Source organism: Vanessa cardui, chromosome 1 (assembly GCF_905220365.1).
Source record: "Vanessa cardui chromosome 1, ilVanCard2.1, whole genome shotgun sequence".
Classification (NCBI taxonomy): Eukaryota; Metazoa; Arthropoda; class Insecta; order Lepidoptera; family Nymphalidae; genus Vanessa; species Vanessa cardui.
In genome coordinates this window covers 8,812,784-8,838,886 of record NC_061123.1, presented here as the reverse complement: position 1 = coordinate 8,838,886, position 26,103 = coordinate 8,812,784, and the positions used below count along the sequence as shown (strand labels likewise).

At 31.7% G+C, this 26,103-nt stretch overlaps 1 protein-coding gene across 5 annotated transcripts in view; it reads left to right on the top strand.

Moving 5' to 3' along the window:
- LOC124544084 (solute carrier organic anion transporter family member 74D-like) overlaps positions 1-26,103 on the top strand; it is a 56,189-nt gene that overhangs the window by 12,876 nt on the left and 17,210 nt on the right. For 2 of the 5 annotated variants that reach the window (XM_047122526.1, XM_047122518.1), the window contains exon 2: positions 17,251-17,987. In XM_047122526.1, the coding sequence (XP_046978482.1) occupies positions 17,324-17,987 (664 nt within the window). In that variant the 5' untranslated portion in view covers positions 17,251-17,323. Of the gene's footprint in view, positions 1-15,369; positions 15,381-16,227; positions 16,411-16,877; positions 17,176-17,250; positions 17,988-26,103 lie in introns of those variants that run through there. The other 3 variants (XM_047122542.1, XM_047122534.1, XM_047122509.1) reach the window with 3 other exon arrangements.

Genomic DNA, 26,103 nt, shown 5'->3' with positions numbered 1-26,103 from the left:
TTATGAAAAATACAAAACATACTTATAACTTAAAAGAATAGTTTAGGTCTTTAATGAAGAGTAGATACACTCGTATAATTGTCGTCGACATTTTGGCTGGCGTTACCGTCTCCAGCCTATTTCTGTTTATAAAAACTGTAGTCGTATGCACTCTTGCATGTTAAGAATAACAAAAAACATTCGTGTGTGGTCTTTTTCATATGTAAATTGATGTATATTGTAGAGAAAAAAAATGTTCCCTTACTCTGAGTATATATAGTTTTATAAATATGCTGGAATCTTTACAACAAGATTTCAGTAAACGTTCAAAAATGTTCAATGATTAGGTATATAAAATCTAAAATATTAATAAGAAATTGTGAAAATTATTAGTTGTATAATATCTTTAGTAATAAAATATATTATAAAAGTAATGACTTTTTAGATAAAAAGAAAAAACATTGGGGCAATGATAAGATTGCCTCCAAGCTGTTTCAAAAAGTTATAAATACTGTAAACAAAAAATTGTTGAAATGAAAAAGTGACACTGAGTTTTTTTTGCCAGTTCTTATCAGATCTGCGGTATTTACTTTCAATCCAAAAGTAGTTTTTTGACAGTCACTAACTTAGGATAAAATTTTTAAAAATGTAGTTATAATTTAATTGTTCATGAAAAATTATTTATACATATTTGTAGTAAATTTACTTTACTTATGGTAGAGCTCAGAACTTACATGCCAGTCTGTGTTTTTAGCCATTAAACAATGCATCAGTTTTTCTATAATTTGTAGTGTTTGTGTTTACGTGCTGTCTTAATAAGTCAATATAAGTAAGGCCCATTTGTGACATCTCAGATTACCTGATATAAATAAAATTAAGGATTACCTAAAAGTCTTAATGTTAAAATTTTGTCCAATTTTAGTATTATTGCGTTCCAGACTTTCGTCCTTTTCATCGACCTCTAGACATTCGTCCTTCTCACCTCCCGAACTTAATAATAAACATCAATATGAACCATGTACATTATAAGCTCTGTGAAAACTTTTAGCAATCTAAAGTTTTCGGGATACGTATTGTCATGAATTTTAATGCTACAATCCAATGTATCGGTTGTGTGTTATATTTTATCAAAATTGTTATCTAATTATTTGTTATTAATATGTATATTAGGCAATGTATGCATCTGGCAAGTTATGTCAACTACATTATTTCAATTTGATGATTCAACAAATGCAATTTTGTAGACTTTCAATGATGACCACTTTTTTCCGTTTCTATTATTACTGATTTATTCTTAAGAAATATTGAAATGTAGACATACGAATATGATTTTGTATCGTTCTTTTATTATCTTTACGCAAAGTTACACGAACTTTTGGAAGTTCATTCGTATCGGGAGAGATAACTCCCACGGCTGTCTTATCGTATATTGACCGTACTTCTCAAGCAGCACTATCATTAAAAGTATCACTAAAATGACATAATATACTGTTGTATTTTTAATGGCCGCAGTCATAACTTTTAAGCGTGTATATAAGTACCTACATATAATCTGCTCGACTGAGCGTTAGCGTATAATGCCTAAAAGGTTTGAGTCATAAGTATAATAGCAGAGTATTTACTTTCTGAAAGCAATGTTTAATTTCTTATTTACAAGGAATGTATATGAAGGTTGTTTGATCTATCAAATTGATACAGAGGCAAATAAATATAGTTTTGATAAACAGAATGGTTGCTAGGAGATAATAATAAACTCTTATCTTTAATTTCAGTTTAACATAACGATGTGATTTTATCAAAAATAATTATTTTTAATAACTATATAATATCCAGACTTTAACAAAATATTTTGTCTGATATATATATTTAAATTACAAAAAGTCTTTCAGCTACTAACTGATAAATAATTATGATGGAGATGTGCAAAAATTAAATATGTAAAAATGTCAGGAAAATATATTATTCCAATTTAAAAGAGACGCACACTGTTCCACAATAGTAGGAAGCACAGGTATATGTTATATTCTATGAATACATATTTTTGTATTAGGTTGAGGTAAAAGCCAAGAGGTAAAGTCAATTCAATTAAAGCCAAGCTCAAGCCAAGTGGTAGCTACCAATTCTTCATACATTTTACTAGCGAGTAGCAATATTTAGAGCCGGACCTGTTGAAGGGTGGGTTAGCCAAAAGGCTCAGCGGACGTAATATCTTAGTTCCCAAGGTTTGTGGGGCATTGGTGATGTAATGAATTTTTAAAATTTCTTGTTAGCCACTGTTTATGGGTACTAGTTACCACTTACCGTCTTATCAAATATTTGCCTGCCACCTATATTATAAAAAATTACAAAAAAGTAAGATGAATTGTGTCAAGAACTGACTTATTGTCTCGAGTTCTGAAGGTGGTTTAATGTGGTGTGTATTTGAAGAATTTTGATCTTGAATTGTGTTATATAATTAATTTCATTATTTAAATATTTTATTATATCCGTTAACGTCCTCATTTCTGAGTCGGTTGTTAAAGCAACTTTGTTAGTTTCTGGACCGATGAAAGTAATTAGAGAGGTTTCGCTTTCGTCTGACCAGTTCTCGTGGGCTGCTTCTTGTTCTGACATAAATTTTCCTATTAATGTGGTTACTATGTGACGCTGCATTCTAAGCTTTTTGCCGTTTCAACAGGTGATATAAGTTTTCGTTTCATCAGTTGTATCAAGTCTATATAATTATTATTAACGAAATTTTAATTATAACATTTTAATGAAATAAATTAACCTATTACATTATTTTATATAAACAGTATTTTTTCAACTTTCATACTTGGAATGTTTACTTACATTTTTCAACCTTGCGTGCATACTACTTTATTAAATCATATCAACATTAATATTAAGTGTATTCAATTTATCATGACTACATTCTCATTATACAAATAAAATAATAAGTGATTGTAAAAGTGACTAATTGTACAAAAAACTGGCGTGACTATTTATGTTCGGTATAATAGTTTAAGGTGGATATAAAATGAAGGGACAATGTTATTGTCCCCTGCCTCGTACGTTACCCCTAGGTGCTTAACGAAATATTGCTAGAGTAGAACTCCATTCATCAGGGATACTGTGGACTAGTCTACTCGTTATTTAATGTTACAAAGGCATTAAAAGTTATGCGTTCAAATGTCTACATTATACTATATTTATACCTTCATATGACAATCTTGTTTAACTTCATATTATAAATTCGTAAATATTGATATAATATGATTAGATTATTAATTAGTTTGTCCTATATAATAGTTTATTTATGGTATCTCTACTTTAGTAAAATATCAAGTTGATACAGGTTGATTTCTTATTGCTTTCTGTTGCTCAGTTAACGGTCGACATCCCTCTCGCAGTGCCGGCAGGTTTATGCCTTTAGTATTGTGCGTTAAATGGTGTAGGATTAAGGTTTTATGAGCTAAGCAATGCGCGTTAACAGCGTTAAATTGTAACGGTTCAATTTGATAAGTTATTTTCTTTGCGCTCATGACTTATGTTATCTCTATATCTGGATATAAAATATGTTTATATTATAGTTGCTTTGTATAATACGTCTATTTTGATATTCAATCTGTGATTCTTTCTACTTTGAAAGTAAAAGTATGCTTTCAGTATCTCAACAGATGAAAGTAATCCAGCGTGCTACAAGTTTGTATTAGATTCGCTCTCGTTTGCTTTGACTAGTTCCTCTGGTAGAGCCGGCTCTGTATTTGTACCCAACGTTTAATTGACTATAAATTTGGACCGTAATTTTATACACAGTTTTTATGTAATGGAAATTTTTTATTATATTTTAATAAGAAGCTGGTTGCAATCAATGAAATCTTATTCATTGAAACTAAAAGCTCTCTTGCGTTGGAATTTGAAAACCTCAATGAGTAAAGTATACCTTAATTACTCCTTACGTATTATAATTGCTACGATATCTGATATTCATGCTGTTCTTTTTCTATGACGCTCATCGCAATTAATGACTAGAATTAATCTAAAAAGATTTAAACTATGTATTTACGAACGCAAATTGATTGAAACCCTTATGAGTCTTAGCATATCCAAGACATAAGATGTAAGCAAGGAGAGATTTTATTCCATTGAAGTACATTGATTGTAAAATAAGCGAAATTTAAGCAAATCAGAGTACAAGAGAGAAAGCTTGTACAGTTTACGCATACATAAAATATGATTCGAAAACATGAAGATAACAAAATATTTACCAAATAACTCTGCTCGTTTGTCTCGTTTCTATGTGCTTACGGTGATTTCTTTATGAAATTGATGAAGTTTTATAAAATAACGTTTCATTCAGTATTAAGAATATTAAGAGCGTTTGCCTTATTGTTCACATTTTAATATATGACAATGCGGCTTTTCGTAAGATGTATTTAATAATAATTTTATTAAACTAAATTACTGACTAACCACAGGCGTATATTATTCGTACGCTAAATTTGATACCATCAGTATTTGTAGGGCAATATGAAGATCCGAAGACCTACATAAACATTGAGGGCATTATAGCCGAAGTTTAACTAAAAGTTATTGAAAGAGAAATTGGTGTCATCAAAAAACTGTAACCTGATGTCGAAGTAAAAGTGTTCCGAAAAATGTGAGTCGCAAAATTACATTGCGATTTCGTTGTAACGAGGTTACTTATGTGGGTCGAGTAACAGCTATCTGCTACTATACTCTTTTATTTCGTTTAACATCCGGTAATGGTTCACGGTCAATGGAGTTTCGATATCCAATTTTTTAAATTTCTGTTGCCACTTCTATGGCCAAACGCTGGCTGGAATTTAAAAAAAAGTTCCTTATTCAATCGTAGTTATGTGTTTTTCATTCAACATGCCTAATGAACTTTATGAGTAAAAGAAAAAATAGCTTTTAATTATTATTAAAGATAATGTGATTAATCGCATGAATACATTTACATTAAATGACCACTACACAACCTTTATAGCCAGTGCATGTTGAAAATAAACGAAAGGAAATTCAGTAATTTCTTGTCATCGTAAATTTTGTGTACAAGATTAAAATAGCTTCCTTGCTATTTATATTTTATGAATAGTTTATTACCGTTAATTTATTATAATTATAATATCAAAAACTGTCAAGCACTGTTTATATTGAAGTAAATAGTTCTACTTATCTTCCTGCTTCTTGAATATAGACTGACTTTACTTCATAGAAACGAAATAACTTCTGACATACTACTGTGAAAACCAGATATAAGATATTAAATTCGTTGAATTACCAAACACTTATTATGTATGCATATACAATATTGGAAGCGTTGTGTTTAAGCGTGAGTAAACCAGATATTTTTTGCACATATAATGCGTAGTTCGAACCAGTTGTTCTGCTCCGTCATCCATAATTCAAAACAATAAGATAGCAGATGCTACAGTGTAGTACGGCAGGTAAACCCTTTGGGCAGTATTGGTTTCAAGGTTTCCACGAATATTAATCTACACGTAGATACACGTTTCTATACCGTGCAAACAAGCTATTAGAAGATCATTTTATCCTACTTACAAATGTGTCATTATCTGTTTTACCGTCATTTTCGCCTTACAGTACTAAATTATTCTGACCTAGATCTTTCAATAATCTTAATAATGCTGCAAATAATAAGACAAATCCTATTTGTTAAAGTTGAAGTTTTGTCAAATTTGGTCAAGAAATATTTTCTAATCAGACGTGATGATTAATGCTAACATCGATAATCGGTTATTCTATTAGAGTGTAAAAGGTCAAATGCTTCAAAATAAATTCAAAGTATTTACGTCGACATGATAATGAAGTTAAAAAAAGAACAAGACTGCGTGAAATATAAACCTTAAGGATTTTGTTTTTGTAATTTAAAACGAGTTCGTTGTCTCTTGTGACTGAAAGATAACCCTGTAATCGTGACTCGTAAATGGAAAGTATTTGAAATTTGTCTAAAGGTAATAAAGGTTGACCCAGAGATTTGAACTTGACTGCGGCCATGACTTCTTTTTGTTGTGTTGCGTTACTTTTATGTTGGATACCGATACTAGGAATATAATTAAAAGTAAATAAAAGTATAGTAAACATCTATTCAAAATTGAGAGGCCGTAAATATTTACGGAGTCGGCTATTTTGGTAGTGGATATGATACAATTTTAATTCGGGACTTATCGTTGTCGTATCGTTGTCGGCGATTTTGATTGTTTTAAGTTCTGCATTATTTTACACAAATTTTGTGCTTTGAGGAAGTCTTAATGCGCTGTTCTTAATTGGCTGGGCCAATCATAAACGCATAGCATAGATTTAGATTAGTGATTGCCCAGCAGAACACATTTACTCTGTTTCAATTAATAATTTAGACTATCTCACGCTTGTTTTTTTGAGTCGATCTCCTAAAAAGCGATGATCATTAAACCTATGTCCTGTATAAAGGTGATGTAAGGTTGTTTGTCGTATACGTATGGTTCGGTCCATTAGCTGAGCACGCCGAGAGTCGAGTGGATTTCAAAGCCTGTTATTCGTTGTATTTTACGCTAGTGTCGGAAGTCCGAGGTAAAAAAGATGCCTTTTACGAAATCTAAGGTATTTAAACCTGTTCTCATACTAGAACCATGTTCGTAAGCCCTTTTCAAGTACGACGGCACTGTCTTCAACATTTGTCTAATCAAATCAAACTTATGACAAATAAGCAGTTTTTAGAAAACCGTTTATTTTTTACTGTTTGAAAATTTTGAGAACAAATATGTTTGTAGAGATTATAACGTTTTGTAAAACGCTTTAAGAGAATCTTTCTTCACAGAGACACAACTGGCCCTCACCCACTTAATTCAACGCGCGCGTGTTTTGTTTATTAATTAAGTATTTTCAACCCATAAACTATTCAATAAACTTTATCAGTATAAATTAAATACAAATCGTTTAGTTTATGACAATTTTATTTAGATATAAAAAAGTACATTGTTACCTCAAAGAAATGATATTTATAAAATAGCAGCGGAGTTAATCCCAAACTAGTTGTTACTTATGATGAATTTTTAAAGTTCTGTTTTCAATAAATTTGTATTTTAATGTTATTTTATCTTAATAAAGTATAGATAGAAGATAATATATTTAAAGGCAAAAAATGTGCTACTGTAATTTTAATCATAAATTCATATCATAAATTCCTGAAGTTCCTTTATATTTACAACAATTTTCGAACGAATTACACTTATTCCACTTTATATATGTAGGTACTAATTGCAGCGCAAAAATCAGTCATTTGAAATGAAAAAAAAGAAGAAGCTATACAAAGATCAAAAAATCGCAATTTAATAATATCAAGAGACAAGTACCAGTTATCGATTCTCTCGGTCTTGAGCATTCGTACGTTGACCCTAAAGTATTCACTTTGCTCAAATGGGTAATGGAAACAGCTTCGTTGAACACACAATGCTTGCAGACTCTTAAAAAGTTGTACGTCGAGATTTCTCCACGTGAATTCAGGCGATCGTTGTATGCAAATCCCACTCGAAGGTACGGAGGCGTCGTTGATACGATGACATTATTAGCACCCCGCCCCTATAGGCCGAATTACATGACAGTTGGTGTTTTGCTTTCACCCGTACTCTCTGATTGGGGACAATTCGATTAAACAGCCAATGATGACTGTAAATTTTATAATATACTTAATGTTAACCAAGTGTATGTAGGTGTTATTTTACCATGTGATGAATGATTGACAAAGTTTTGACTAATTGTTCTACGATAAAGTTTTCTGTCAAATTTAAATAATACACTTGATATATATTTTTTACTTTTGTACTATAATGATTAGGCGGTTGCTTTTTATACAATTATGCTTTTAATTGCGTTTTCCTATTATTTATTTGACCAAAAAAAGTAGTTCCTTTAATTTATTATATCTTTCTCATATTTAAATGAATATTACCTTCAAACTTGACATCTGTTTCATCATTACCGATGCCTGTTAAACGGTTGCGGACTGGGCGTATCGTTTCTTCATTTACACGTTCCACTTTGTCCAATAAGTGGAGGTGAGTGGTGTCAAATTGGCAGAACTAGTGATTTGTGGAACGACCTTGCTCGACCAACGTATACTTTATTTCGGCGTAGTTTTCCATTATAAACTAAACAAGTGACCACCTGAACGGATTCAATATTTTATTAATTAATTAGTTAAAATCATAAGTGGTAAACTGTAAGCGATGATGTCCTAACCGATTTCAGTCACGGCAGATATTCTAAAGGGGGATTCCGAGACTAACTAACTGTGGAGGACATGTAGCGTAGAAGGATTTGCCCAAATACTCTATATTTGTTTTCTCTTGTGATTTTATGGTAGAGCAAAACTGACACAAAAGACTCAACAGAGCCTTTACCTGCTTTCCGAGGACGGAAAGTGTTGTCACAGGCTTCTTCAAAACTGCGGTCTTAATTAAAAACAGGACCTAAAGATCTGTAAACTTATAGAACATAAAGCAGTTGGAATCAAATAAAATATTAATGAAGTTAAACAATAAAGAAAATGAATATAATTAGTTTTTTAGCATGTTTCGGTAATCAAACGTTTATTTTATTATTTTAAATATGTTAAATAAGTTTTGCCCGAGTACCTGGTATTTCTTTAGTACGCGCCTGGCGTATGAGATCAACAATGTCAAGGCTCGATTATGTCATATTGCGCAAACCAAACTATCTAAGGAAAACTTGCCGTGTTAGAAAGCATAAAGATATCTTATCGTGTACCAACTTCTAAACTAGCTTCAGCTCATAGGTGCATTCAATGGAATACGAATTCGTTTTGCAATACTAATTTACAAATCAACCGTCTATTTCTTCAAGGATATTTGATCTCTGGTTCTTTGCCAATTTCATCATCACTTTTCCTCCTAAATCTTTATGTGAACGCTTAAACCGTATATCTCTCATCAGCTACGGAGCACCGCTGGGCGTCTCCTGTCAAAGCTGGTTTATGTAGACACACCTCTTTACGAAGGATTTGTTTCACGCGAATGTCTTTGCGCCTGAATTATTCGTTTTAATCTCCCTTTTTATATTTCTTCTTATTAAGTTTCGATTCAAAGTAAATTTACGTTGTTTTATTGTGGTACAGAATTTAATTTTATTTATTCTCAAGATACACCATTGTATCCACCGCGAGTTGTTCTTTATTACGCGTATTATCTGACTTATTTATGACGAGAAATCGTTACTTTTAAGACCGTCTTCTTTTGTATTATACTTGTGATATATATTTCGCTTGCCACATATAATATACAGCAAAACAGAACAGTTTTAAGTATTAAAACATCCTGTCCATAGCTAGGAAATATTTTGAGATTGAAACACAAAACTTTAAATATTCATGATAAAATAATAAATGTTTTACGAAAATTATATAAGTAATTCAGGAATTTATATTGCAATATGCCATTAAAAGATTAATGTATATTATTCAACGTGCAGAGATTGACATTGTTATCACTCGAATCAGGTAGGTATTACGTAGCGATAACAACCAGAACTAGATCGTAATCCCGAATGCAAATTGTAGATCAATTAATTACATCTGAATTTTAAGTTGATAGCTTGCTTACAAATGCTAGATTCGTAACGACTAGTACTGGAATTAAATTGCAAATATGAAGGCAATCACGCGATTCAAACATAAAATGCTGCCTTTAATCAAGTTTGGTTGTCAGGTTACACAGCTAAGGAAGTTGCTTAGGGTAAAGATTCTAGAGTTACGTCAGAAACTTGGACAGTTTGGAATACGAGCATACTCGATTGATGTTTCTTTTTTAATTTTTTGAAACGCATTTGTATTTGAAAGATTAGAAAGTATTTATGATATAATTAATAAAAAAACAAAACCGGATTACAAGTTTGAATGCAAGTACACATTAACTGAAAATTAAAATAATGTTTTGTAGGTAACTTTTGACAATATTGGGTAGATCATAGTTTTTGTCTGCTAAATATAGAAGACTGAGCTATATATTATTTTTATAATACATAAATATAAAAGAAACATTATATGTCAAATTAAATATGAGTTAATGAAGATGAAGAATCCTTGATTGTTTAGTTAAGTTAAACCTTCTTGATAGAAAAAAAAGAATTTTGAAATTAAATAACAATTGTATCGTTTTAAATAATTATAATTAAATGGTTATACAATCTGTACAGCGAAATGTGTCAATGTGTCTGATTGTCGCTCTGTCCTCGCCATACATTTCAGAATCTGTGTCGCACCGAGAACTAATATAATACAATGTTGATACTAGGCTCTTTTATCTATGAATAATGTCTACAATTAGACTCGAACAAACTTAAACATAAAATTAATTGAGTAGTAAAATATTGGTAATCTATAAATTTATTAATTCGATATGTAATAAGTTTACTTGTATCGCTTAGTTATTAACCGCGTTGTCGCCCGCATGTAATTTCGTTTATAACTAAGTCCTCATAGCGTATCCATCGGGTACATTTCATAAGTGGTTTATTGTTATATTTCCGCCTCTTCTCATTGTAGTAAGTTTTGTTATAAAATGTTTAATAATAAAAAAAATCTTCAATATGGATTCACTAGTTTTTTGCGTGACGCTTTGACAAATAGACAATTTATATTTCCGTTTGTTCTCCTTTCATGCCTTAATGCCTTACATGCCTTAAATTTGATAATAAGCTTCTAATCATTTATAACAGTCAAGGAATTTACCCAGTTTTAGTATGTGTACATAACAATAATTAGCCTATCTATTGTGGTGTAAGTAAATTGGATTCCCGTTGATGAGTTAAATCGGTCTGTTCGGAGCGCGTGTCATTTGATAATAAATTTAAAGTAACCAGTTTGAAGCCATCTGCACAACGCACCATACGCGTATTTTAAATGCTAATCGATTCAAATTAAACCTTCGATTTGAAATGATTAATGCGTAAAAGTTTTAATTCATTGTGTAATTTCTATAAACGATTTGCACGGTTTGATGTTTCTTGTTATTTTTGTATTGTAAGATCCAGCTTAAGCTTATAATAAAAAAATTAAAAGCGCTCTCACGTTTGTCCCTCGCTGTTTTTTAATCCTACGATTCAAATCTAGGAATAAAGTATTATTTTCATTTCTATAGTTTCCTAATAAATGCGGAGGATGTGATTAATCTTATAAGTTTCTTTACATACCTGTTAATAAATTTAAAAATAATCTGACTGCAGACTGCAGTGCCACTAAATTAAGTGCATACTTATAGATAGTTGTATAATCCCTAGGGCAAGAAAATTACGTCAATTCAATAACTTTAAAGCAATATTGCCTGAAGTCTTTACAAAATTAAAAGCTTTTACTGCTAATTACCGTAATCAGACTGTTACAATAAATTATCAACTCCTCACGTTTAGAAACTACTAGAAGCTATTATTCAATTATGGCAATTTATTATTATATTGAGTTAACCGAGGCTTGACTTGATTCGGTGTTAAGCTAGTTAGCACTAACGATAAGCATATAAGATAGTTTTTTCTATGTGAGTCTGTTGTTATTATAGCCGTGTCTAGTCTCTTTGTCGACAGAATCATCCATCTTCTATTTTTATAAAACATCTGCTCAGCCTCCGTACTCCGAAAATAGTTGTCTTTATCGTAAATAGTTATCTTTTCCATATTTACTACAGAGACAAATAGAAACTCGAGAAAATCGCAAACAAATGCGTATATGTATAGGGCTTGGGCGTTACTCGAATTGGTTTCTAACTAAATTTTCTGCATAATGTTTTTGCTTTGATTAGCTTATCTTAAATAATTTTAATTCCGCTACGGTATTGATTGTACTCAATGACACAGCTTTCATTCCATTGAAAATATAGATTAGATATTAAGGCGATAAATATGGGAAACATCTTTCTTATTGCCTATAGGCCCGTTTCCGTTCTTAGTGCTACTCTTTATTTAATGCTCAAGTAGAAAATTAGAAAAAACGAGGATTATTGTTTCTTGCGATCTTTATAGCGATTTTATCAAACTTCACCTCGATGTTTCATTTTCAAAAGTCCAATAGTTACAAACGAAAGTCGTTTCTAGAATGAATTGTTGATATGCATTTGATAATCACTAATCTAAATATTTACTGCTTACTGCTTACTGCGATACTGCTTACTGCGATCGAGACTAAGAGTCAGTTGAAGATGACATTGTTAGTTTGTACTTTCATAATTCATTTCGACTCTCATTTTCGTTTGGTCAAATAGCCTTGATTATTCAGCCAATATTTGTAGAAACAGGCATGTCAATCAATGATTTGTTATTAATAGTAAAGATGTTGAAAGTTGTAGACCAAAATTCACGTTAGGTAGATGTTTTGTTCAAAAAGTTTTGTACGGAAACATAAAAAGGATTATTCCTAGTAACGTTTAAAATCTTCTTAAATGTACGATGTTAAACCGACGTGTTTTTATTCCGAATATAAACTATTATTATTATATAATCAAAAACGCTACTGGTATGTTATGAATAAATTCTAAGAATAAATAAAAAGATTAATTAACTACGTCATTAATATTTAATACAAGGCAACTTTTACACGCCTCTGACAAAAAACGAAAAAATATCCTGACATATGTGAGTATAAATTTGGGTCGCTACTTCAATTCCATGCGATACATGTGTCGTAAAAAATGATTGCCAAGGTTAATGGTATCATGATGATTGTTGTAAAAATAAGGTACAACATCAGAAGTGATTCATGAACACGTACTGATTCGTAAAACATATAAATTGAACATTTTTTTATGGAGTCATTTTAATGTGTCTATATAAATATTTTATCCGTTTAGTAGGTATTAATAAAGAGCGGATATTTATATTACTTAATAACATATTTTCGTTCGATAAGTCACGTATTTTTTAGTTGCAGGCAAGAAATAATAAAAAACTTAAACACCAGATCTATACTGATGATTTAAATTTGATTGCTTTCTTATATTTGTAAGACGCAGTTAAGTTAGTAAACGAAATATGAAACCATGTCACTAACGAGACCAATGATCGTAAAACATAAGGCAGCTCCTGGGGTCTTTATTATGTTGGAATGCAATTGAACTTTATTGCTTGCATGAACATTATAGTAACGGACTGAATAATGATATATCGTTACCAATGAACTTTATCAGACTTAATGCAGCAATTATTGTATGTTTTTTCCAGCTACATGGAACAGCTAGCATTGAGATTTATTGTATTGTTTTTATTGTGCTAAGTCATTATCGTTTGTCTTCATCGGGCAGAGAAATTCAGTAAAAATCAGTCTAGGTATATAGTCTAATATATAATACCACGTTAGTTTTTTAAGTACATAATTAAAAGACCTTATTATTATTATATAACATTGGTATTATTTTAAAAGTTCTGTGTTATATATAGTATGTAATCGAAAAACGTCCGAATTCCAGATAACCAGACTTCAATTTTATAATATTGTGTATTTATGTAGTTCTTGAAAGTTTTTTGGCCTCGTATATCTTGATAAGTGATGTTATCATAGATTTTAAAAATGATACCAATGAGAAACCAATATGATCTGATGTAACATAGTGTATTTTTTATAATAAAAGACCACAGGCCTTTTACTATAAATCAAATGATAAGTAAATCGGAAAGCATAAGCAGACCGCACTGTACAAAGATCTATCTTTTAATTATTTTTTGGTTAAGGTCAGAATTATTATACCATTAGACATGCTCTATAGTTTTGTCTACGCGCAGGTAAACTGGTTGGTTATCCAAATACACAATACACAAGTAAAATCTTGGTTGACACCTCTTCGCCACGAAGGTTTTCTTATTTCTTCATTTAAATATATTTTAATATCTTTAAAGCAATCAGTCCTAATTACTGAGTTTAATTAACCGAAAACTTTATAAAACAAAATGTTAATTTAATTAGGATTAATATTGTCTGATAAAATTTGACTCAAAATATGTCAATAAAGTTCATCTCATTCCAATTTTTTACTTAAATAAAATGAGATGTTTCAGTGACTTTACGCGTATATGAAAGTAAAATGTGTGCAGACGATGAAATTTTGCGTTGATTTTCATTTAAAATATTCAATATATACAATTTTTCAAGAAAAATTCGCGTGTTGTGTCTTAGATTGTAAAACAAAAGTTTATAAAATAATTTACATTTATAGCAATTTTGAATTAGCCTAATTACTTATAGATAATAATACGTTTAACACTAGAGGGAGTTTTTATTCGTTTCTTTTGTTACTTTTTTTCGTATTTCTAGCATCGTGCCCTCCATCTTACGTTTTATATTCTGAGGTATCTGATATACACAGTTGCAGCAAAGTACATTTACATAAGCAACGAAAATAATGTAACATAATGTAGTTTATAGTCGTATTCCTTAACTTAGACGCAAGTTTTGCTTTATATTTCTAGGTGTGTTTATAGCAACTTTAATACGTTTTTTCGTCATCACTGTACCATCAGTCCTACTCACTCGCCTTGACCGCACTGTCCTCTCACTTAGATCTGATAAACCTCACTAATTGTTCTCCTAGTTGTGGAAAGTACCTTCTAAGTTTCGAAAAGCGTTTTTTTTTGTTTACTTAGCTTTAAAAAGCAATTGCCAAATGGACACCAAACTAAAAATTGAATTAATCCTTCAGTACGCTCCAAGAATTGATTTTATTGCAATTAACATAGTTATTCAAATACGTTGTTTGACCCTCCGTAAGCAATTCGTTTCTCGAAACATGTTTGATCATACTTTATTTAAAAAAGACTTTGGATTGATTCTCTTTTTTGTGATTGCGCATGCCAGTTCGAATATTTTTTTGTTCTTTTGTACCGTGAGTCTTGGTAACTTATTAAATGTTCATTTTTTTCAATACCCATGGTTAAGTACTTGTTATTTTGTGTATTTCGAAGGAGTTTTAATTAAATATTTGTTTTGTGACTTTGTGGTTTGTTTGTTTGACTGAAATAAATACGCCTTTCTCTTTAATCCTGGTTAGGTGATTATTTTACTACACTATGGTAATATTTTGTGTTCTTCAAATTGTTATAAATTACGCATTATTACGAGGGACCTGTTGGCTACAGGATAGTAAGTAGTCGACACCGTTAATGTATTGTTATTTTTAAAAGCTGAGGTAAGTTATAATATCCCTTGTGCCTTTAATTATACAGGCTCACTCAAAACTCTTATATCAATCGACCTAAACTGAATATGTCTATATTGTTCGAATGTTTATAGTGTTGGTATGACTCTGAATCGTAATTAAGGACTGCCCTGAGCGTCCCATATACTCCAAAAATTCGAACATTTTTGTGCATTTCTATGGCCTGATCTACCTACCGTTTTAATGGTATAAGTTTCTTTCTCCTCTTTTACAAAACTTGTATATGTCCGTGCGTTAAAATATAGATTAATCGTCTTTTTATAGGCGTTAAGCCGAAAGGTAGTTTATTCAATCGCGTAAATAGATCCTGCGTCGTCCGTCTCGTATGATTCATTGCCTCTCAATCGCGATAGAAGATTAAATAAATCATCAATGATTGAGCTCGCATTGTTGATGCGACTGCGTTTTGCGGTTGCTGTTTGTGTGCTTGACTTTCATACAACATTGTCCAATTAAATTGTGTCTCGCCACAGGCGTCTCGTCTGCGTCCGCGCTTCTCTGAACGTGGCTGCGATTCGACCTCGCGATCAGATTGTTTGCCCGGACACTGGTTGTGTTTTTATTTACATTGCACTTTTAATTCTATATTTATAAAGTGTTTATTATTTGGGTGACAAGAACATTAGTCCGTTAATGTGATTTGTGTGAACTCGTGAGGAGAGAGAAAGTTAATTAAAACCAGAACCTATGATAATAAAATATCCAATATTATAATTATACTTTCCAAGTATTTATCATAATTTTATTGATTGAATAAATAAAAATTTAAATTTGGCTGACGGTCAAGATTTTCTTTTAAAAAGAAATGGACGATGATTCATGAAACGTTAATTTGAACTGGGCTATTTTTCCTGACTTGGCTGTTATAAACGCTTATGATAGATAGGGGGCTCTGTTTAAGGTTGTTAGGCCAGTAACCCGCATCACAAGTGGTCGGTTTATATAGCTCGTCCCGTTATCACCGTTGCGATAGGGATTTGATTATAGTCCGAACATTGCACAAGTTATATTTCCTTATCTCGGTATGCAGTTACCAATGCGTCTCGTTTATCTTCGGTCGTGAAAAAATTCACATCTCTGAACGTTATTCTCGTGCGTTTTCACTCATTTAATCGTCTGTAATTAGAGTTATCGTAAATTAGTTTACATTGGGGAACTAGTCCAGTGAATGAAGTACATAGGACGGTACATAGCGTTCTGGTCATCGGCCTCATTGGTGAGTACTGCAAGTGCAGTTAGCTGTATGAATTTGTGTTAATATTCCAATCTTGTATTATTGTGGACTTGCACTCGAATGCTTATCGTTTGCCATTTGTTGGTGGTTCTGTTTTTATTTTTATTATTAGTCCTATTAAAAATTGCTATCTCATCAATAAAAAAAGCGTTTTTAAGCGTGATCTAAATTATCCTATTCTTACTAGAGCGCCAGGACAAAATGCTATTTTTATGCCCGCCTGCAACTGAATTGCATGCAAAATGCAAATAGAGATGAGCTTTAAGAGCGTCTTCGGTAATACAAACACGTTCCGCAACGATTCAAGAGGCAATCTTCGGAGGAGGGCCGCGTTCAGACAGCTTTCGTCGTGTGTAACTGCGTGTCGCACAAAAAACGGATAGGCGGCCAATAAAAACCCTGTGGGGAGAAGTCGAGGGGCGGGTGCAGTGTACTGCATTACGGCGCGACTGTAATTGCACGCTGCAGTCTCTCTGCGCTAGGCTGGGTGCGCGCACGCAGCCTATCATCCCTAAAATATTTTTGTTTAAATTTTGGTTTTGGTTTTTTAATGAGTATGGATGTTTGTGAATCATTGCGTTTATTTCGTACTGGTTTTTGACTAGCTTTAGTTCATTTCCTTATACTTTATTTTGTATTAAATTATCGGAAAGTCTTGCGTTTATATCGATTTTAATCATTCGTCGTAGACAGCAAGGACTGTTAGCTTAAGCGAATCTAGGACCCTGTTTTGCTCCGAACTATGACGTGAGTTCGATGATGCACAGTGCAATTATTACATTTGTTATTATATGGATACAATAATTTCCTTTTTTGTTGCAGGGCATCCGTTGTTGCAAGTGTCACCGCGGGCGGGGAGGTGGGTCTCACTGGCCCGGAGCCCCAGGACGGCGCTATGAAAGGAGTAGAGGCCACACCAGAAGAACAAGAACGGTTAGCAACGGGAAACAACAATGGATCTCTCGATTGCAAACTACCAACACCTCAGCAACCCGGGCCACGATCGGCATTTCATTCCACTAGAGTGTTCATGCTGGTGTTTCTATCGGGATGGGTTTTACAGGGCATGTTTCTAACGTACTTCGTCAGCGTAACAACGACGGTCGAAAAGTTATTTAAAGTGGAATCGAAGACAACTGGAACATTGTTGGCGGCGACAGAAATTGGACAAATCTGCACAGCATTGTTTTTGACCTATCTGGCAGGTCGCGGTCACAGGCCGAGGTGGATTGCGTGCATGATGCTCGTGCTCGCGGTGGGAGTGATTGGTTGCGTGGTGCCGCACGTACTTTACGGGACTCGGTTGATGGACGTACATTTAAATTCGCACCGAGGTGGTGCTGCACCCGTGTGCTCTTCAGACGGAAACTCAACATTGATAACATGTGACGAAGCTCACGCTAAGAGCAGGGCCACGCGGTCGTCTATCACCGCCGTGGTGATACCATGGCTATTCATCTGTCTCCTCGTCGTCGGCGTGGGGCAGACCGGTATTGCTACACTCGGCATACCGTACGTCGACGACAACGTGGGTAGCAGACAATCGCCATTGTATATGGGTGAGTCTTGATGCTGTGATATTTTATATCTAAATTAAGAATTATAATTAAAAAGTAGGTATTCATAATGTATTTGATCTAAGCGATAATTCTAAAATCTGAAAACAGTCTCTTCCAGTATCGTTTTTAGCTATTAAATCGATGATATAAAATAGCCAACAGAATAGAGGGCTTTGGCCTTACAGGAATAAGCTCATTACTTTTACTTTAGCGATATCCTGATAATATCGATTTATGAATTGCGTCAAGCGTTATTACCGGCGAGAGAGGAATAAAATTGCTTTTAACTATATATCGGCTCATCGTTTAAAGTCCGTTTTGAAACACGCCCTTTGTAATTAAGAACTTGTATTACCAAATTATATCTATGATTGGTTCATCTGTCGTCAATATATATTGTTTTTGTCGTAATTTTTGATCAAATTGGATTTATTTTAATTTCATGAATTACATTATCAAGATGTAATTCATTCGAAGTATTAATATGAAATTAGAAAAAGTTACGCTAGCACAAATTATAAATGAATTATATGATATTTATTCTTAACATGAGAAAACTTCACTTGGACGAAGGGTGAATATTTTACGCTTTACTTACTTGCGATGATAATTTTTCCCGACTGGACAAACCCGTTTCAAGTGGGGACGGAAACAATGGACCCAGAACGTCTGATCCAACTATCAATATTCCAATATACATGACTATTTTTTTTAATGTATATGAGAAAGAAAACTAATAAATACCACATGATGGTCGGGGTTACGGTTATCCATCAATGTTAATATTGTACATTTTGGACAATTATTAGATTAAGCGTCTTGCAATTAGGATCAAAATCCCTTGATACCAAAATTGTTTTGTTATTCTTCTCATCGAACTTGCTCAGTCATTGTTCACATCAGAGGACATTTGTTTGTAGTGATAGAATAACTGGTTAGCTGTGGTATTTGACCAGTCGAACCTGAGTACTGCTATTACCTGTGATTTCTTACTGAAATTCTAAGAAAACTTTAATAAAATAATGTCCATAATCGTATGAATTATACTTTGACAAAATTGCATGTTCCCTATTGTAGTTATTTTGTTTTTGACAAAATGAATTTGAACTTAGATTTATTAGTAATTATTGAAGTATTCTGCTATTCAATTTTTGGCTCTATTGTTCGTCAGCTCGATTGTAAAAATGATTGTACTGACATCTGAAATTCATATGAACACTTGCTAAGCGACACAATATGATGATAATTAAAAGTAGGTTATCAATCAATCAACGAATTGCTTAGATTTGTATATGAACTGACCTATACGAGTTTTTATAAAATAAAACGTTTGTGTCTGTTTAATGTATTTGAAAGGAAAAACAATTGTATCATTGTGCTTATTGTTGGTATATGGAAATGGTTTTAGATGTTTTCTTACTGTATGTGCGCGTATATATTATTAAAATCAATAACTACTAGCATTTTCTCTGAATATAAATGATTGAAGTAATATAAACGTAAGTTTAAAACATTAATTCTTGCTACTTTTGTACGTCAGGATTTGTATAGAATTGTTTTAATTTTTATTAATATATAATTACAGTACAGTGAAATGATTCGTATGTAACTTTTAAGGAGTAATAGTAATTTAAGAATTGTTATCAGCATTGATTAATTATTTTAAAGTTGCTTACGTTCATTACGATTTCAAATTTTAGATAGCATCGGCAAGAGATTTTTTGTTATCTTCGGTACGGTGACTTTTTATTTCTCCACGTAAAGATCGAATGTCGTTAAAAAAATGTTGTGGGTTATTGTCGTTTTTTTTGGGGTATATGGCAATGTTTACAAACTTCCCGTAGAGTTTCTATCTGCAGCTGTAACCCCTATGGTATCTAGCATTACACTTATAAATTCATTTTTCTGGTTTGTGTCACATACGAATATATCAATACTAATACAATTAATGTGCAACTCTGTTTTATCTTCACGCCTTAACCGCTGAACCGATGTAGGATGAATTTAAGATAGAGATAGTTTGAGTTATAGGGAAAGATATGCTACTTTTTTTAATTTATCGAGGTGGTAACAGTTTGTATACTATATGTAAACCTTTAAAATTTTTGGACAGGTAAAGCCTTGTGGATATGTACCTATTGGTAAATATAAAAATAGAATAATCGTTAGTAACGAACTCTACTTAAACTTGTTATTAAGTATGGGATAGACCTCGCCTTTTGTTTAATGTCTCTTATTATTGTTAAAATATATTCATAAATTAACATAAAAGCTGTTACCTTTCTATCCTAAACAATGAATTCGTTTGTTTGTTACAATTCAATTATTATAACTGTTAATTAATTTATTTTGATACGATGAGGCGAGGCGGAAGTATCAATAAAACCACATTTTTTTATAAGTCAAGGTATCAGGTGAGCTCCCCTTACAATAACATCCGTACTAATCGGTGGAGCATATAAATGGGGATTCAAAAGTGTTAAAAATATTCTATATAAATAATTTACATGTGGACTTATTAAACCAATGCTAAAGTACGACGATGAAGTATAGGTGGATACTACTACTTATCGTGGAAACTGCATTAGAGCGTATCGGCGGGAAAAACATAGTGTAAATGCTTGTATAAAACACTTTTTTTTTTGTATTAAAATTCGTCCAATTCTTTAGATTTTAGATACATCTTTGCCTTTACGTTTCGTATGAAAAAAAATACCTTCTGATTTTTACAAAACAAAACTTGATAAGCTGCTTTTTTATAAATAACATATTTGCTATAAGTTTTATTACGAAGAAACAACTACTTCGTATAGTTTTAATTTCATAGGCGTAAAGAATATGCAATATAATTTATAAAAAATATTCATATTATAATGAATATTGTAGTTGATTTTTCTTTTAAGATTGCTACGAATTTTTATCACATATTTTCATTTTTTTGTAAGTTTATAGCAAAGCTTTCGTGTTAAAGTGGTAGAGAGAACAAAATATACCGTTTGTGAAGTCCTTACACTAATAAATATAACCTTATTTGTAATTTTTTGCTGTCTTAGCTCGTCCAAGTACAAAACAACTTGTAAATACGAGTGTCACTTACTTATAGTACAGGCTGATAATAATTTAAGGTGGAAAGACACACCTTCATGAGCGTTGTGCGATAAATACATAACATATGTTTGTTTTTGTTTTCCTATTTGAATACAAAAATATATACTATAAAGAGAACAGTTTGACATATATGTATTGCAAAGTACTTATCGTATTAACGTACAACTTTCTTTTTATTTAATGTCTTATAGTTTCAGATTGCCTTAGGCTATAAATTGTGCTGCATTTTTTTATCAGATACGCTTAATTACGACGACATCTTTTTGAGATAATAATAATGACCGTCAACTTTTGGTAAGCTGGCAAAAATAGAACATGAAAGTACTGAAGCTAATTATGAAATATTCTTATCTTAAAAGAACATAAAATATTTTTACTCTCATATACAAAAATAGGTATCATAAAAGTAAGTGTATAAAGAACACCGACAGTGTTAATGAATGTTTAATTGATATCATAAATTTAAGCGATTTCCTTACATAAAAAATATTGGGAACTTTTATATCGGATGTCGAATCGGATGTGCACGCAATGTCTGAACATTACCATTTTATTTTTGATAAAAAAGAACAGCTGTTTATTATATTATTTAGATTAATATATTTTACATTATTTTAACATATTTGACGACCTCCGTGGTCGAGTGGTGTGTACACCGGTTTTCATGGGTACGCCACTCCGAGGTCCCGGGTTCGATTCCTCGCCTACTCAATGTAGATTATCATTAGTTTTCTATGTTGTCTTAGGTCCAGACCTACGGTACCGCAAAGACGGTACCGGACAGACGGTACCGCAAACACCTGGGTGTTTGCGGTACCGTCGTAACTTCTGATTTTACGTAACACAAGTGATTTAGCTACTTACATTGGGATAAGAGTGATGTTGTTTCATATTTACTTATTTTTTATATTTATATTGTTAATAAACTCTAATAAAGAAAATAAAATAAAATTGTCATTCATATGAATTTACATATAATATTAATAGAGACATTAACAATAATTTGGACATTAAAATGACACTACTTATTGTTATAAATAATATTTATAAAATAATAAATTATTATTAGGAATTGCCATAGTCAAGCAACTTTAGCATTATAAGAGCAGATATATAAAGTAGCGTACCACATACAATCATACAAATGTATCAATTATGATAACGACCAACTGTTTGTGGTCGGAATATTAATAATTTATACAAAACTGCAGTAGCATGTGTACATAATAATGTATGGCTTAAATGAGTCGACCTACTGCAACGCCAGTCGATAGTGCGATGGGATCGGGTAATAGTTTAAGCGGTATCATACTATTTAATATGTTTTAATATAGATATTAAAAGTAAGTCATAATTAAAATAGAACGCCTGATAGTAAGTATATGTTAGGCATATGTAAAATATTGAGCATGCTCGTAGCTTGAACTTAATTTTAAGAAATATTTTGTTCAGTGTTATTTAAAGATAATTAGTCACCCCTCGCTTTCCCGCGGGGAACAGCAGACGACCTATTAAATCTGTTACACATGTTCTTTTATCTCGTACTTCCTTACTTATTTGTATGTTATTAAAAATCTTAAGAGCTTAGCACTGACTTCAAGAAGTTTGGTACGTAAAAAGCACAAGTACCTTTTGAGCTATTTAGGTGGTTACTTTTTTTTTAAAACGTGTTTAAGTATCTTAATTTTTTAAACGCAATGATGACGGTGGTAAAAGATTGCATTCCATAGAAGCGAAACATGCTATATGCTCTCAATGGACATAGTAATGATTCTTTAACAGTTTCGTATATTTTTGTAAATTCGTCAACATTATCCGCAGATTACCCCATTTTACTATAGTTTTACTATAATAATGTTAACGTTAACCCGCTAACAGAAGTACCAGAACCTTATGACCAAAGAGCGCTACGGCCTTGTAACGAATTTATAATATGGTAGCTGAGAATAGGATACCTATTTTTGGGCGTATAAATGAGTATATAATTCGTTTTAAGCAACAGGTTGTTTATAAGCAGCCCACAGACCGCACATCCATTATTAGTTAAAGGTCATAATTATATAGTACAGCCACCCATTCGTACACATATTCAACTTTAATGATACTATTTGTGAGTGAGCTTAAACGATGGAAATATTTACAATCTTTTTCAAACTTAAAAATTACTATAAATTTCATGCTTGATTCATCAAATTGAGTGGGGGTGAAAGTGGAGCGCAGTTTTCTATAACCTTCGCCAAAACGCTTTTTTTTTTAATTTTTACGCAAGAGAGTCACTTAAAAGAAAATTTGACATTTGAAAGATGAAATTATGGAAATTCTTGTTAGAGCTTCTTGTTTATCAGTAAAAGGCAAGTGTTACAACATTTTTGAAAATTTCTAAGAGGGTGAAATCGGATATTAAAGTTTGTATAAATGTGCACCTTTTCTCAATGTGTGAATGGATGCTTACAAAAATATCTAATGCTTATAAAACGTGTTTGGGTTTTGTATAATGTTTAAATGATAGGATATCCCATCGCGTGCACGTAAATTTATAAATATCATCCTTTTCTTATTATATATAAAAAAATAACGTCAGAGTAAATAATATATTGAAAAGTATATACACTGTTAAATTTTACATCATATTTTTTGAATTGTTATTTATTTTGTATTATTTAATAATTAAATCTACAAGGAGTGTTGCTAAAAGCAATCTCTAGAGGCAAGTTTAGGAAGTACAGGAAAACTTACTGTAATTCTACTATACTTTAATTTCTTTACAAAGCTGCCTATAAAATAGTAAATTGAAATATTTATTATTATATATAAATATTAAATAAGAAAAAATCTTTTCACTAGATAAGAAGCAAAGAAGTATAAAAGATCCATCTTGAAATATGTTTATATAGTTATAATCTTTAAGCAAAGCATGTTCTTACATTATGCATATGCATTATACATATACAATAATACCGATGATGTAATCTTTCTATTTGACCCGTAAGACCCGGTTCTTTGCTTATCGGCCATTATAGTTCTTTGAACAATATTATACTGTCAAGTTCTATATGTATTATGATTTAATTAGGACAGTAGTCTGTAACTATAATAAAGAAAATATCATTACAATAAATTTAAGCATTAAAAAAAAGAAAAATTAAACAATTATATTTTTTATTTAATAAATTATTTATATTGAACTCTTAAACGGTTGGACTGATTTTGATTTTTGCCTGCATTCGAATGGATCCCAGGGTGTTTCAGATTGGACCCATTTGGTTTTTTCGGAGAGGAGACTGTGGAGACTGACTGTGAATGTTCAGTCAAACACAAGTATCAATTGCGTTTTCGCGTGTTTAATTTGTGTTTATAATTTATGGAACCTGTCGTTGAAACGGTGTCAGTAAAACCTACAAATAAAATTCTCCCTATTGTATCTACCAACCAGCATTGAAGTAGCGGGATATAAAAAACTCCAAAGCTCCTCTTCAAGAGGCTAGGCGCATATGTACGTTAATTTAAAAAAAAAGTCATTATGGTATGATGCACTAGCATCGTGCTTTAAATCAATTAATAAACCGTAAATTATTATCTGTGCTATATGAATTGACAATGCTCATTTGCAGTTGGTAATCACTATTTTATTGGATTATACCTAACGTTATCAATAAAACGTTTTTATTAAGACAGAACTATTATCTTTGGTTTTCTTATAAAATTAGTTGTCTCTCAATATAAAGTAATTAAATGAAAAATATTTAACTAAAATCATCATCGTCTTGCTGAGCAAACATCAGCAAACATGTCCAGCGGTTTCTACGTGACACAGACACAGATTAGGTATGTGTAGGTCTGTTCTAAATTTCATTATAAATATCCTATAATGCGTGAGCATCAAATAAAATCGAGTGTTATTTCGGCAATATGGACATTCTTTGTTTAAATATTTAATGAAACGAGATAAGATAAGCTAATGATGCTGGGATGCATCATAAACATCGTGCTAATATAATTAATGTAGTGTGTTTCCATTGAAACAGCGGGCAGTTACAATATTTATAACTGTGTGTTTTTTCTCAGAAATTCCTTAACAATTACACATGCACATCTTGATTGACAACAACCTAATTACAGAAACTTTTGTCACGAATACAAATGTTGCATTTTTTTTGTAAAGATGTCTAACATATTGTTACAAAATTTAATATTAGCTGTAAGAACGTACTAAAATAAAATGACCGGTTATTTAATATTTATCATAACGTACTCATCTGACTTTCTGCTCTATATATAATAACAATATGTTTAAACATTTTCTCGTAAGATAATTCATACATAATAAACAACGAGTAGAATAGTAACGAGGGTTTTGTATTTAGACGAACACAAAAGATTGTGTAACACTGGTTTATGATTCAAAACAGATTTAAGTTAGCTGCGCGTGCGTCTGTTAGTTTACGAAATGTGTCAAATGCGCTGTGTGCATTCAACATGCACTGTTTTTGTAATAGGGTTAACTAAAGACAAGACATCTCGCTATTAAATTTGCTTTTTATTAATAGATATATCAATTTTAATATACCTGTTATCAAATGTGTTACTGATAAGATATTGCCTACATATCACTTTCGTAAAATTTATCTTGGTTTATAGAATTGTTATGTTATCTTTATGTTGCATAACGATGATTATATTTAAAATTAGGTTATTGATTTGTTAATAGTTTGACCTATATATAGTTGTCTTATATGAGCTGCTGTTAGATGTAAATATAGTTAAAAATGATACGTTTATAGGATATTAATGATGCAGAAGTCCTTTAATTTTTCATTGAATATAAACTATAATAATGATGTTCTGTTATTGCACAGATACCTTATACTATTGTGAAATACATTAGTGTTCACTTTTCTCGTTATTCTATAAACCTCATTTATGTAACCGAGTTTCATATCGGGTCTTTTTCCTGTGTAATCTTCATTCCAAGCGCCTTGCATTTAATACAATTCTGTAAAACGAAAAT